The sequence below is a fragment of the Numenius arquata genome, chromosome 7 (assembly GCF_964106895.1).
Source record: "Numenius arquata chromosome 7, bNumArq3.hap1.1, whole genome shotgun sequence".
In the NCBI taxonomy this organism is placed as follows: Eukaryota; Metazoa; Chordata; class Aves; order Charadriiformes; family Scolopacidae; genus Numenius; species Numenius arquata.
Window position 1 is genome coordinate 54,508,601 of NC_133582.1, and position 15,172 is coordinate 54,523,772.

Here is a 15,172-nt window from a genome sequence, read left to right on the forward strand (position 1 = left end):
CTTGCTCAGAGAAAAATTCAGGAAATACTGGCTCAGGTAAGAAGGCAGCAGCAACAGCAAAAAACATTGCAAAGCGGACAGCCTCAGCCGAGACGGAAATAAAGGTTTAGGAAATGGCCCATCAGAGACAGATGCCAGACCAAAGACAGACTGTGCGACAGAGACGGGTGGTGAGCACCTGTTGAAGTTATATGCAGAAGATCCACCAAGCCAATCACCTGTTCGAGGACCAGGCAACCGTTGAACGCTGTCTCTGAGAATGTATTCTTTAGGCTCTCTCAAACTTTTGAAACCCAGCTTTAAAATAAGGACCCCTTCACTTCCCTTTTGTTCTATTCTCACAATTTAACATAAACTCGTTAGTCTTTTTTATTGTTCTTATTATTCCCCAACAATTTTAGAACTTGGTTTAATGAAGCTTTCTCTTCTGAGTTCACTGGTTTAAAAAAAAAAAAAAAGAAAAGAAAAAAAAACAACAAAAAAAAAGAAAAGGCATTGCTCTTATAGGTCCAGTTGTAAAAGAAGAAACACATTTGGTGGGTGGGATCGTGGGTGGGCAAGGGTTAGAGCCAAGGGTATTGACAAGAGTTTAAGTGTTAGTCCCAATGTTGAAACAAGTGGCATTTTTTAAAAAGAATTTGGTTGCATTTTTACATAACACTGCCATGAATAACCTAAGGGAAGTGTTGAATGGTGTTGGCCAGGGCATAAAAAGATAAATATGCATTTTACTAAACTACCTCAGGCATTTAGTACCTCAATGAGAAATTGTTCCTTTTTTGCTTTTTTTTTTTGGTATTTTGTATACTTTATAAAGCTAATAGTTCTTGAGCATTTTATTTTTTTAAAAAAAATTAAAATTTGATCAGCCACCAGCCAGGAGTACTACAGACTTATCGGGGGAAAAAAAAAAAAATATAGTAGAGCACTTCTAGCTGCTGGCTGATGGGAGTAAGGTGGGTAAAAAAAACACAGCCTCAGATTTTCTGAGGGCTTCAACACCATCATTTGTTTAAAAAAAAAAAATTCAGTGAATGTTCAAAAGATAGTGAATGATGCCAACATTCTGATAGCAGCAATGCCGTTTAGTTTTCTTTTAAGATGGGATGAAAAAGTTTGTGACGGTACTTTTTTGGGAACAGGACAAGGAAGTGATGGCAAGAGGCTGGGGTTGGGGGAAAAAATTTAGAAGGCTGCAAGAGGCTGAATTTTTTTTTTGTGCTACTTGATTGAATGCATGAACCCTTTGTGCCTTTGACCATCACTACCTAATAATGCTACATTTAACCATTTGCAGCCCATTTGGACTTTGCCATTTTGTTCAAAGAGCAAGCTTCATCTTCAGTTTGATAGAACACTTGATCTGCCAGAGCGTTATTTGAGGCCGGGAGGGTCTCTGCTGTCTGCAGGTCACATCATACTGCTTTCAGTTACCACGATGGGGGAAGGTCAAACAGTGTTTGATCACATTGAAAGATAACGAAAGGCTAAGTTTACATATCCAGCCGCTGTTATGGGCCACACTAAGCCACTTTGAAGGTTTTAAAAACTATTACAAGAAAAACAAACAAACAAACAAAAAAACTAAAACCAACAACCTCTCTAGCCTGGCTTATAATAGATGCAGCAGGATTTATGCACGTTCTGCAACCAACCATTAGAGGAGAAAAAAAAAAAAAGAAATAAAAATGTCAAAAGGCAGGGATAACAGGAAAGTTACCAAATTTTTGAATTTCCGAATGTAATTTGAATGATGATTGTGGTAATAGTGACACATTCAAGTTTCTACAATAAACTTCAGTCTACCTCAGTTTAAGAAAAAGAAAAAAAAAAAAAATGTGGCAACACATGGTGCATAAAGACTGCTGTGTGTGTGTGTGTGCGCGCGCGCGCCTGTATGTGTGTGGTCGACAGAGCCATGCTATTACCTCTGAACCTTTTTTTGTGATGTTTTTTGTGCATGAGATGATCAGAATCACCATGCTGCACTGATTTGAGGGGCACAACGAGCAAAAACATTTGTTTCATCATTTTGTTATCTACCTCTTAGGTTCATGTTGAAATAGAGGCATTACTACATAGACTTAGATAATTTTCCCAAAGATCATTGTTGTACAGATTAGATAATTTTGAAAATGGTCTGAAGTGTTTTTCCTGCATCTCTTCTTTACTAATTGGTTTAAAAACCACAAACTTATGTTGTAGTTTTAGCAAAGAAAAATGAGTTTCTTTTCCTTTTTTGACAGTGACCTTCATCTAGCCTTTAGGATAATTTTTTTTTTTCTTACAATGAATTTAAAATTACTGAAGTATGGAAAGTCATAGCATTTTAATTTTTGTTGAGGCTTAAGTCAGTCTGACGTTCCTTTCTTAACATTTGAGAAGGATTTGACTTCGTTATTTTCCATAAAAATTACTTTACGAATAGGCGCTGCATTTACATCTGCTGATTTAAATACTGTCATCTCTCTTAAATTTCTAGACTTAGTATGGTAAATCATGTTTTTCTTTTCAACTGAGACTTGGTAATTTGGAGTATTTGGGAATAGCTAGAAAGTAAATACTGTAAATGATTTCAATATCCACAAAGTATGGATCATTTTTCATCTGTAATGTGCCCCCCAATGCAGCTCCACTTGCCAGATGCCTCTGAATGGAATAAAGAGTTTAACTCCTATCATCAGCTAAAGTTGTGTGGTGTGTTTTTAAATTAACGAGGCCCAGGGACAGACCGTTCTAACTATTTGCAGTACTTTGATCAAGTTGGTCTTCTGTCCGTAATAATAACAACTGGATAAGGATGAACAGTCACCCCCAGCTTTTCCGTAGCCGCTAGGGCATCCGGCAGCCAGGCTCCAACGTTTGCACCTCCCAATACAAGCAGTGACTTCTGGGGTGCTTAGTTATCTCCTCCCTCTCCTGTGACAGCGCTGCACACTCTGTAGCACAACCTGTAGTTCATGGTTTCGGACTCCTGCAGATCACTTAGGCTGATTTGCCGTGGAAGAGATGCATCCCCAGCAGTCCTGACCAAACACGAAGGAGTTTTTAACAGGTTTGGAGCGACATCTAAATTGCAGTTAAATTTTTTTTTTTTTTTTCTTTTTGGCTGCTTTTTACCCAGTCTATTTTAGTGCCGTCGGCGTGATGGAGCTGTGTAATGAACACGGCCCTGGAAGCTTGGATAGGCAGAACCAGTCACGCGAGCGAGGAAAGGTGACGGCAACCTCTATCTTGCTCCTACCACCACCACCCAAACACACACCCCTTGCTGGGGAGGTGCTACCGCCTCTCCGTGATCCTTGTTAAGGTCATTTGGAATAGAAATGAGACTAGATGTTTAACTGTGAATGCTTTAGAGTGAGAGGGGAGGGGCTGGGCAATGAAGGAGTGTCATCAATAATATAATTCTGTACCTTTTAAAGAGGAGCGGAAAACCAAACTTGTTTTCCGAACTCTTGCACCCTCCCACTCGTCTTCACAGCTCATTTACCGGGACCAACCAGCAGAAAGAGGGAACTGAAGAAAGGACGTCTGTAGAAGACGCTGTGTAGGGTATTGCATTTCACAGGGAACTCTTAAGCTCATTTTTTCCATGCCCACATTGAGCTTATCTTCTCAGAACCAGCATCTCCACCATTTGAACAACATGAAGTTAAGCCTTCCCCTGGTGCGTTTGTGAGCGCTAAACCTCTGACTGTTTTTAAACATTTGCTTAATCATGATGCTTTTATTTGCTTCTAACCTTCCACAGCTTTTATTCCCGAGCTGCAATCTGAAAGGCATGCGCTCTTCGTATTAAGTTTCCATTAAACGAAGCATGTGCGCTGTGCCCGACAGCATGGGCTCCACATGGCATTAGGGTGTAGGACTTCTAAATGAACAGGAAAAATCGTGGATTAAGCACTCGAGCTGGGTGTAACGAGATGTTAGCTCAACTGATGGACGCTAACACTGCCTGATAATGAAGTTACTCAAATCAGTGCAGGAAACCGGTCAAATTATGACAAAAGTTTCACCTTGGTAATTGTTTCTCCTGTTTATCCCATCATCAAGGGATCCTGGACAGAGCCCAACCCGCATACAGGATCAACCAAGGGGCTCACTGGACACGCTGCACAGAAATCACCTGATGGGTAGAATTGAAACCATTCCTAAATGGTTTCCTTCCAACAGGGGTTTAACGTTGCATAGTAGTGACCGTTCAGGCTGTCTCTATTAATTCCCAGGCCCCAGCATTCAGGAGGGTCGGTCAGGGAGCCTGGCTGGGGCAGCGCAGGGGCTGGGCACAGGTTACGGCTCCTGCTCTTCCATGGGGGGAAAAGGAAGATCTTTTCCTGAGCTGGCAGCTCTGAATACTTAATAGCAACCTGTGGGTGTTCCATAGAACTCCTTCCACAATGTGCTTTGGCAGTAAATTCAGTTACACCTTCTCATTTATTTTACTGGGTTTTGTCTCCTCAGTTCATCTGATTTTTGGTTTTTTTTTTTGGGTCTTGTCTTACAGTTACCCGTTCCCACTGTTACGAGTCCTACTCTGGTCACACGGAAGCTGTTCCCTATCTCTTACTCTTCTTTACTGGGTGCTCCTTTTGTTACTGTGCTCTTTGAGCCAGGACACTGTATGCAGTTCTGGTTACTAAATGTGGGTTTATATAATGGCGTAACGTTTGCCGAACCTGCTTCTATTCATCTTGTGCTAATTATCTGCAGCAGTAAAAGGCAAATGGTTTTAGGGAATGATCCAAAGCTACTCCTACGTATCCCTCCTAGGAGGAAATGCCTGATTTAGAACCCATTGCTCTGTAAGACAGCCAAGGTTATCTCCCCCCATGTGGATTACTTATTGCCAAGTATCACAAAGCATTTTGCAAAATCAATTCTCTGCAGTCAGATTTACCACCAGTACCCTTATTTCATGGGCAAAGATGGTTTATCTGCATAGTTTAACTGCATTTAATAAACTCTCCTTTACTTAACATGCCGAACTATCTATCTGCTGCCTTTTATCAAAGAGCAGGTGAACTCAGGTGCAGTTATTCCTGAAAGAACAAAGGAAAACAGGATCAGTCTGAAATTAGGAAATTTTTTTGTTTTTTTAAAGAAATGAAACACACACTCTTTCCCCCAAACAACACAACCACAGGCACAAAAAACAAGGTCACTCTCTTTGAGCATTACAAACAGCAGCTGCTGTGCCAGGAAGAGATGCAGAAAGGGCTCGTAGTTTGGGGGGCGGTAGGGGAAAAAGGTGATTACCCTCAGGATCCTGCTTCCTGATGCAAGAGCAAGATTCTCCAGAAGGAAGAGATCCTCATCTAGTGATGAAAGGCCTGTCCTACAGTGGAGAAAAGCAGCTTGTTTCACATAGCCATGTTTTGTTACCATCTCAAAGCTCTTCTAACTGGTTACTAGACCATGTAGCAGTCAGACAGAACACACTGCGCAGGGACTTCCGAAAGCGCTGAGCAGTCCGTTAGCAGCAAGTAACGCTCAGTGACTAAGGGATTCCTTCAGAACTACTTTTGCCCATTTCAAAGGAGCTGGAGGTTTCCACTGCCACAGCAGTGTCCTTTTCCAGAAACTGGGGAGAAGAACACTAGGAGAGGAGCCAACTGTACGCTTAGAATGAGCTGAATGTTTTAACGTGAAGACAAGGAACTGAAGCTCTTCAGGTTTTTTGGTTGTGTGTTTTTTTTTTTTTTTAATTTTTATTATTAGAAACAGATTGGCCTTGGCTGAAAAACTGACTTACTGTTCTGTTAACTCAAGACACATTTATTTGTCACTGCTGCTCTTGGCTTTTGTGCACTCAGTAACACCAGGCTGTTTTCTCTCCTCCTTCAACTCAGAGCGTGACTTGCTTCAGTGTGACCAGAAGCAAATGCCTTGATATGAGAAACCTCATCTAAACTGTACGATTTCACATAGTTTTTCCTCGCAGCACTCGGTTATTTCCACACTGCCACTACAGGCAGGGCTTTCAAAGACGCTAGAGACTGAGCACGAGTTTCAGGGTAAGCAGCTGCCTTTGCCCTGCTCTTTTCACTGCAACCTCCATTGAGACGGTGACTCCCTTAGGAAGCTCCCCACGATAGCATTCCTTCTTTGACATTTTACAGTTGGACTCGATCTTAAGGGTCTTTTCTAACCTTAATGATTCTATGATTCTGATCATTTTTGTAGCTTGTTCAGAAGGTTACCTAGGCACACCCAATAAATACACTGGTTTGCACTCATCAACTGTAGCGACTGTTACATCAGTAATCAAGACTGTAGGTGTCTCTCAGAGCCATGAAACACACTCCTTTCTCCTTCCACGCAGCAGCTGCATTAAGTTCTTGTCTCAAGGTCATCGCTGCTGTTAGGAGTCAGTTCAAGTATAAAGTCTTCTGGCAGCGACTGTGGAATCATCTGTGCTAACTGGTCATCGTAGGAACCAAGTGTCCATAGCTTTTCCAATTCATAAGTCTCCCGTGTCTCTGGCAGCATGAAATGGATCACTACGCTACCTGCACAGAACAAAAATTCACAATAAATTAATGGGAACTGTAAAGCACTACTACACTTCCAGCCGCACAAAGAGTTCAAGTCTTCCACCCCCATTCTGGCTACATATAACACGTCAGCTGATGGAAGTCTCTTAAGCTGCAGATTGCAGCTCCTGAACAGAGTTAGGAATTGGTCGGTCCTTCAAAAGACTCCAGGACTACAGCCAGGAGAATGAGAGGGACAATACTCTGGTTTAAATTAAAACACTATCACAAGACTCCAGAGCAACAAAGTTATGACTTCCAGGGGACAGAAGGAAGTAAGTCAGAAGAAATTTTAGTTGAAAGAGTCCCCTTTGTAAGGTTACAGATGGACTTTCAGCTTTCCTGTGTCATCAACAGCATTCAGCTATAGCCAAGTAATTTTCCTTAGGTGTGCTGCTCACACTTCTCAGGTGACTTTTATAATGAAACAGGTCCAAACTTTGATGTAATAAGGTTTTTCTTACAGGTTTTCATTCATTCTGTGCAAACAATAGTAGAGAACGTTAGCTCCAGTGTACATCTAATGCACTGTTTTTCTAGTTATGCCTTAAATCTGAATTGTTTTTTAGTTATAACTATCAAAATCACTGACAGTAAAGTAACCAAAGCTTAACGTCACTGGCTGCAGCGCTCCTCACCCACCCATGCTCTCTTTTAAGCCACAACACAAAATTTGGAGAGTGAGATTCTAGAGCTAGCAGCGAAGGAGAAATACTTTCTGAATGCAAAGTCTTTTATGTTTGCGTAAAGAGTTTTACACTCGTAGAATAAAGAATTCAACTCAATTTCTTAGGACTGAGTTTTACCCCATGCCATGGTATGATCTGGAGAGTGGAAAAGTCTGTCCAACAGCTCACTATGAGGGCTGCATCCAAAGAGCCCCCGCTCACCCAAACAGGGATTATAGAAACCTGAGAAAATTGACCGAAGTAGCTTTTCTCTTTCCACCACTATTATCTTCAATTTATTAAGACCTGGTTTAGCCACAGAAGAGTAGTTACTGCTTTCTTCTCAGTGCCAATGATCTTTAGTGAAAATTTACTTAAGATCTCAGTGAGTTTGAGCAACAACAACTGGAATTCCAAAACAGCAGAATATTGTGAACTCTCCACAGCAACGAGGGTTCACAGTGAGATTCTTCCTTCAACAAAGAGCTCATGCAGATTGTCGTATTTTTCAGATTCACAAATATTTACCAAAATCAATGCACAGCCAATCATCTGTCTCCTTCCCTTCAATCTGAGTATGAGGATCACTTTCTTCTTTGTGATGCTTGTACTGAAAAAAGCAATGGCAGAAAATTAAATACTTTGCATTTATTTAAAAGCACTCAAACCTAACAGGTAAGCTGGACTTTGCTGAGCTGTCTAGAGTTGTTTTAAATCTTAAATGGGTTAGATTACTTCATGCTGGTTCTGGGGTCTACACAAAAAAAGAATAACATACACTTGCAGCACCGGAAAATAAGTACAGGTAAGTACAGATTTCTCAATGGGATTTAGTATCAAATCTGGAATCCTAACGCTCAGAATTCCCATACAATTATCCATGAATTTTATAGATGTCCATTTTTTCTCAAGATGAATAATAAGTACAATCGCTTAGCATTAAAGTAGTCTTTCAGTTACCAGTTTCCTGTAGCTGCCATTACCACTAAGTTTTACTTCCTCGGAGATACCTTTCATTGCTGTTTTAGCTTTGCTAGTTAAGGATGCGGGAATGGCGCTGCCAAGCTTATCCTCTTCTCAGATGGAAGTGTGGAGGGGAGAAAACAAGTTTCACCCCATGCCATGAGGAAGGCATTCAAACAGGCCTCCTGTCTGCTGAGTGCAAGCTCTCAACATTCACTGCAAGATGGGAGGAAAGCAGGACCGGCCCACAGGTTTCCAAGCTATGAACCACTGAGAGAGGGGAGGGGGCAGCTCCAAGCACGACTGTAAATGCTCAGCGAGGGCAAGGCAGTTAGTTCCCTATGTGCCATGGTGGCTTTCACAGATGCCAGCTTGAGAGGCTTAGCTCTCCCCCTCTAATACATAAAGAACCTAAGCACCCACCAGAGATGAAGAAATTTGACAACTAGAGGCTTAAGTGCTGTCACTTTCGGATCTGGCCACAACCTACTTGGTTCTTTACAAGAAGCATCAATAGGAAAAAAAATAATGGAGTGAAGTCAACTGCATCTTCACAGAGCTCCTTTATTCAAATTTCTACTTTATTTCTAGTTGAAGCAGTCAATGAAAAAAGTATGGGAACCTTTTTCAAGCTGAAATTGAAAAACAAACAAGATTCGTTTCAGCACACCACCACATGGAAACAGAGGGCCTTTCTGCCACGAGAGACAAAATACAAAATTCCAGGTTAGAACAGCATGGCTGGGTAGCAAATGAGCCCCACTGCACTGCGAAAGCAATTACCACAAAATGCAACTGCTCCTGGTCGTTCCCATACAAGGCTACCTGCTGGACAACAGCCCCAGATTTCAAAACAGAATGGAGAACTTTCAAAATGTAATTCAAAACTAGTTCTACCTTCCTTTCTTTAAGATAGCTTGTGAGATATCCTCAAAAGCAGGGAATTGTCAAAGACTCTCTGAAAGTCTGCTTAAAATACTAAAGAGCCCACCATGCACTGCCATCAGCTACGTGACAGAGGTTGGAAAGGCTGATCTCCACCACAAGTTTCCCTCAGCCTTGCCTTTAAAGGCTGTGTAATGGCGAACAGATTATAATGAAGCCAAGTGTCGGTTCCCTCCTCTAACATGAAACCAGATGGGAAGGGGTAAGCAGCAGTTGGGACTTTGCCATTTACAAACTCCTGGAAGAAAAGCAGGAAGACCTCATGCTACACATGGGCACCTTTGCATTTTAGTGTGAGTAAATCCTGCATTACTGTAACATTTGAGGTACTGTACTGGTAGAGTCAGCCAGCTGCCTAGCAGCACTCCAAGCAGCTGCTCTGCTTTACATCTTAAGCTTCAGCTTACTATTTCCGTAGAAGACTTTTAATGCCAGGCAAGCTCAGCCCCTCCTGAGTACTTGGCCAGGTTTTTCAGGATGCCCAGGAGGACGCCACGGCTCCCCAGAGGCTCTGCCCTCGCAAAAGAGCTGCTCTTGCAGCCACCAGAGGGAGCAGCCAGTTGCAGCACGGGCATGTTTTTGCAGGGTGGGTGGCATTCGCTGATCTCTCCTGGTCTGGGAAGATGGAGAGCTGTTGATTTAAAACTATCAAGTTATGCAAGTAATAGAGTGCATATTAAGCACTTATATTTAGTACATCCAAATCACACTAATACAACTTCTAGCTTGAGGCAAAATTTTAGTTTGCAAAGATGCATCAGTTCCTGCAGAGAACACAAAAAACTCCCCTCACTTGCTCAGAAAGGCACAAAAAGCAATACCATCTCCCCCTCTCTCCTTCTCTGCCTCAAGTCTCACAGTTGAAACCAATGGGACTGGAAGAAACAAAGTAAAATGAAGAGCCAAAGGAAAAATGGGGTCAGGAAGGGAAATAAAGTGTGTGAAGAGAAGGCAAACTACAGGTTGAGTACAGACAGCTGATGAAGTGGAGGCTAGTCATATTCCTCACACTGTGCTTTGCAACACTCAGATGGTTCTTTTCTGGCCATAAAGTTTCTCCGTTCCCAAATCTGGTCCTTATCCCTAAGCTCTATCTGTATTTTTATTCTTACCTCTATTTTTGTACTGAAAAGCTCACATTCCACCAAAGCCAAACTGTGCAAGATTTCTGTGCAAGGATGACTGCAGCTGCTGCTGCTTCTCCATTCCTCCTGTACATGCACAGTACAGTGTCTATTAACCAGCAATTTGCTTTAGTAAACCCATGAGGGAATCCTGTGCCTCATGACATGCCATCTTTTTTCCAGCCTTATGACACACCTGAGACCCTGGAAATTTTAGCGATTAGGGTTTCAGAATAGTCAGATTAAGCTTTTTCAAGGAATGGGAATAGCTATGAAGCTTGCTGGATGGAAGACAAATAGTTATCACGACCTGTGTCCACTTTTCTCCCCACTCTTGTTCTAGTCACTGAACTGTGCTAATGTCATCACTGTTCTAAATGCAGAGAGGTCTGTTTTTAAAATATATTCTCTACATTGAGTAGTACCGCTAAAGAGAAAATGACATAAGAATAATTAGTTTCATCTTGCCTGGCACCCCTATACGTGCAATCCTGGGGAAATCCCTTTCACAATATTTAAAACCATTCCCCAAAACCCAGAGAGTGCAGCAGGAACTGGCTTACCATTTTCAGCATGTAATGTGCCATCGCATGGAGATGTCGTGTTGAAGATCCACTCACAATTATAAAATAATTACAGTATTTTATTTCTGGAGGTAGCTGGATGACACAGATGTCTTTTGCATTTTCTTGCCTCAGCAGAGCTACAACAAAATCAATGTTGAACTTTGGAAGAACATTCTCTGGAACAGAAAGAAAAAATTATTATTTTTACAGTGACAATTTATCTTTTTAATTGCAAAAATCAACCCCTTAAGAAGACACAAAATAGCAATGAACTGAATTATAGCCTAAGCTATCCACTCACTATGGAGTTTGTTTTGATACTGATAATGCAACATGAACTGCAGATTTTTTAAAATAATTTTTAAAACCATTGAAGTTGAGAACTAAGCACTCTTCTGGCAAATATCACTAGATATAGCAAACTTCAAAGTTTCTTTTAGGTAACATTTCTTGTTGCTAGTACTTAAGAGTCAATGCTATCATCAGATATTTTCAATTAAGATGAATGAAACCTAAGTACTTCAACAGACATTATTAAAACAACAGACAAAATTAAAAACATTTCAGAGCAATGCTTTTCAACAGGCCTGTAATAATACATGGTGATGAAATTACTAAAAAATTTTAAGTAGATGAAATTAATATATTGAAAACAGAGCTGATGTGATGCACTTATCTTCACACCGAGTGAGGCCACTTCTTTTTCCCTAACCTGTTCTGCCAGAGAATTACGATACCATAGGCAAAGCTTTAGTCCCTCAAGAGTTTAAGCAAGCCAGCTTAGAAACTAGTAAATTAGTGCAACTACCTCCTGTTCACACCATGAAATCAGTTTATTTCTAATTTGCCCTAATTAGCTAGATGCAACTTGTGTGCGTACTTAAGACATAATTTGAATCTGTCAGCAATGAATGCCTGCCACTATAAAGTTAACGTTAGTGCAGACCGAGCACCAGCACAAAGCCAAGCATTTTATTTACCAATATAAAGAAAAAGCCAAACAAAAGAACAATAGCTACATATAATTATATGCATGAATGGGGATATGAAATTGGATTGGATCTCTGTAAAATGAAAGCCTTTGAGCGTGAGGGACTCATGCACTCTTTCAACTTTTGCTGTGGTCACATATGCAGAAAATTAGCAGTGGCCACAGCTCCTCCAGATGCAGCGGTTACAAAAGTTAAATATTTGCCTGGTAGCCACATGCGAAGTCTCTAGTGCCTACTTAGAGAACGAATGGTCTAAACAACCCCAGGCACTCTGCCACACTGAACGTCATGGTCAGATCCAGGCGAGAGAAGATTTGCAGAACAGCTACAACAGCAAAGCAGCTCTGTGCACACAGTGGTTATACCTGTAACCAGCCATCATGCTACTAAAACTGTTATCTATACGGGGAAATTTCTTTGCGAGTGTACATCAGAACAACACACACTCAGCACCACTATCCTCACAACAGTTCCTGTGCACATCTACACACAGGCTTGGTCTACACTAGCCACCGACTCCCCACTGTACAGCAGGACTTAGGAGGCAATGATGGTTCAGCACAGACGCCGTGACCCTGAGGCCTGTGGTCCCAGCTGAGGTGAGGGTGATTCCATTGCACTAGGCAGCCCCAGGATCCTCTTGCAGCTGCAGAATGAGATTCCATGCCTCCCAAACAGTTACTCTCTCCTCAGGGCGTTACGTTTCGCCTAGGGCACCATTTGACAGAGCTGGAGAGCGCAGGGCGGAGCAGAGGGCCTTGGGCAAGCAGCCTCCTTGACCTGCCGCCTCATGACCACGCTTGGGCCTGCGCCTTACCTCGCAACGGAGCCCCCGACACCACGTTAACCAGCGTTTCACGCCCGCGGAGGTACCAGCCCTGAGGACCCCTGAGCGGCGCCTTACTAGCAGGGGAGGGCCTGCTCGACACACAGGCTCCCTCACCCGCTGCGAGCCCTCCGAGAACACCTCGAGAACGATTAAGCTTAACAATCACGAAAGAACCAGATCGAAGTACCAAGCGGGAAGTCAGAAGGCCCACGACCGAAAGGACCCGCTGGTTCACCCCGGCAGCTCGGCCACCCCGGGCTAGGCCGCCCTTCACCGGGCCCTACCTGCCTCCTGGCGCTGCTCCGCCGCCGCCGCCCCCAGCGCCCCAGCTCCGCCGCCTCCCGCGCCCCGCGCCGCCGCGCAGCCCCCGCGGGGAACCCCAGCCAGCCGGGGGGGCGGCTCCAGCCGGCAGGCACCCCCCGCCGCGGCGGAGAGAGGCAACAGCAGCCGGCGTCCCGCTGACACCGCCCGCCACATGCCCGCCGCCCGGCTCCGGCACGGGGACCCGCCCCTCCCCGGCATGCCGCCCGGCCATTGGCCAGTGCCGGGGACGCCCCTCTCGTCTCATTGGAGCATCCTGCTGTCGATCAGGACGGACCGTTAGGCGCGTGCGCGGGGGCAGTCTCGCGGCGGCCGAAGGCTGAGGCGGCGGGCGCAGGTGGGGCCGGACGCGCTTCCGCATCTCCGCCGGCGGCCGGGATCCCGGTGCGCCGTAACGGTGGCGGAACTCGGCCCTGGGGAACCCCGTGGAGAGTCTGGGGGGGAGGTTTAGGTGTGTAGATGGGAGCGCCGAGGTGAGGCCTCACCTTCCCCGTGTGGCGCCTCCCGTCAGTGTTTTGTGAGGGGTGTCTGAACCGCGGGGCGGTAAAAGGGGGTAAGGGACAGGGCCTGGACAGCAGAAATCAGCGCTCCGCTGTGATGGTTCATCGGGGAGCCCGAAAGGAGCAGATACTGACACCTGGGCACTGCTGTATAAACCCTAATCACGTATCCTAGTTCAAGCCTTGTGCCCCCTTTTAAAGGCCACGGTTTTGCCTAAAAAGCTGCAGCCGTTTTGAAATTAATGCATTTTTCTTGGGAAAGTGTATTTTACATTTGTGAAATTCCAACATAATTTTAATGGGCGCAGGGTAGCAGTTTTGTTATGTTTGCTTTGCTGTGGAGGATGTTGTCGAGGGTTAAAAAGCTATAACCTAGGCAAGTTCAAACATCTGTGAGCAAAACATGTTTCCCTCCACTCCCTTGCCCTGGAGATGTTGGCATGTACCCTGACAGTAAAATAAAAGAATTACAGTTCAGACTGATTTTCCCTCCCTCACTGAATATGATGGTAAAACAATGGTATTCAGACTTAAAAGGCATAATCTTGTGAATTAGAAAGACCCGTAGTGATAAAAGCTTTAGCTTTAAAGGAAATTCCACTATGCTGTGCAATGCTGGAGGTGGTAAGCTATACTAATAGGCCACAGTGTCTGGATGTCTCTTGCAAAGTCTAGTTTGATTCCTCTACAATTCCTTCAGGGGCTGGTGTGTTTTAGCCTTAGTTTCAGCTTAGAACTACTTCTGGTAAGAAGTAAATGTTACATGTGATGACTCTCTTAATTGTGTGCTTTAATAAGTCTTCCAAGAAGAAAAAGGGGGGAGGAACAAAACAGGCAGTTTGAAATAATACATTTTTTTAAAAGTAATGTTTAACTTGTTACCCAGCTAACGTTTTCACTTTTCTTGATGACATATTTGAAAAGATGCTGTTTCTAAAGATGATGTACATTTATGTTTGATGTCATTCTTTGATGTTATTTCTCCAAAGGGGATGCCTGAAACCTGTCTTGTAACATTTGCTGACATTCACAAATCTGTTGCTTGTCAGCTGTTCTTGCCTTTGAACGACATGAAGTTGCTTTGTATCCTGATCTGTTCGGAAATTGGATTCCTCAGCTGTCATCTGGATGTTAAGGAGTTCTCCTTGCCTCTCAGTTTGTGGTGCCATTGCTCTGAGTACACTTCAAGGGAGCCTGCAAAAACTACTAGATAACCGATGGTAGTACCAGATGTGCTTCCGGAACTAAGACTAAGGCAAATCCAGTTGTGTTTTCTGGAGGTAGGTACTGTTTTCATCAGTAATTAGGCAACTCATCCAGTTGCTTATCTGACAGTATCTCTCTCTGCAACAAAGGAAATGTACTCTTTAAAATCATTAGATGGTTTATTTGTCAATGCAGCAGTTAGATTCCATTGTATAAAAGTAAAGATGTATGAAAATGGAAGTTACAGCTGAAAAGGCAAAATCGGATTATAAAAATGTAATATTCTGACATGATATTTAAAGGAAGATAGTGCAAGCTATTCTGTATACTTTGGTTAAAGGATAAAAAAAAATCTTAAAATATGCCCCAAAGTTGGTTTCTATGCAAAACCCGAAGATGTCTCTGAGATCCTACTATGCAGTGCTTTTGCTGAAACAAGATGCTTTCTGCATATAACCTAGGTTAGTGGTAGCTGGCGTCATCACTGTTCCTGGGCACTATAACTGTGACAGACCTTGTTTT

General features: G+C 43.3%; 2 protein-coding genes across 5 annotated transcripts in view; one reads left to right on the plus strand and one right to left on the minus strand.

Annotated features, from left to right (window-relative positions):
• IGF2BP3 (insulin like growth factor 2 mRNA binding protein 3) overlaps window positions 1–2,679 on the plus strand; it is a 117,640-nt gene extending 114,961 nt beyond the window's left edge. For all 4 annotated transcript variants that reach the window (XM_074150203.1, XM_074150204.1, XM_074150205.1 and 1 more), the window contains one exon: window positions 1–2,679. In XM_074150203.1, coding sequence (XP_074006304.1) covers window positions 1–102 — 102 coding nt within the window. In that variant the 3' untranslated portion in view covers window positions 103–2,679.
• Window positions 2,680–5,073: 2,394 nt separating this feature from the next.
• Window positions 5,074–13,145, minus strand: MALSU1 (mitochondrial assembly of ribosomal large subunit 1). The gene is made up of 4 exons (XM_074150794.1): window positions 12,908–13,145; window positions 10,800–10,978; window positions 7,733–7,814; window positions 5,074–6,512 (listed from the first exon to the last, which is right to left on the minus strand). Exons 1-4 carry the CDS (start codon window positions 13,143–13,145, stop codon window positions 6,334–6,336), a joined length of 678 nt encoding a protein of 225 aa, XP_074006895.1. The 3' UTR covers window positions 5,074–6,333.
• Window positions 13,146–15,172: the final 2,027 nt, after the last annotated feature.

Coding starts and splice junctions, on each gene's coding strand:
- MALSU1 (XM_074150794.1), bottom strand. CDS start 13,145: ATGCCGGGGAGGGGCGGGTCCCCGTGCCGGAGCCGGGCGGCGGGCATG. Junction 7,815..10,799: donor CACATTACATGCTGAAAATG/GTAAGCCAGTTC, acceptor TGCTTTTTTCAG/TACAAGCATCACAAAGAAGA. Junction 6,513..7,732: donor TTGGCTGTGCATTGATTTTG/GTAAATATTTGT, acceptor TGTTCTGTGCAG/GTAGCGTAGTGATCCATTTC.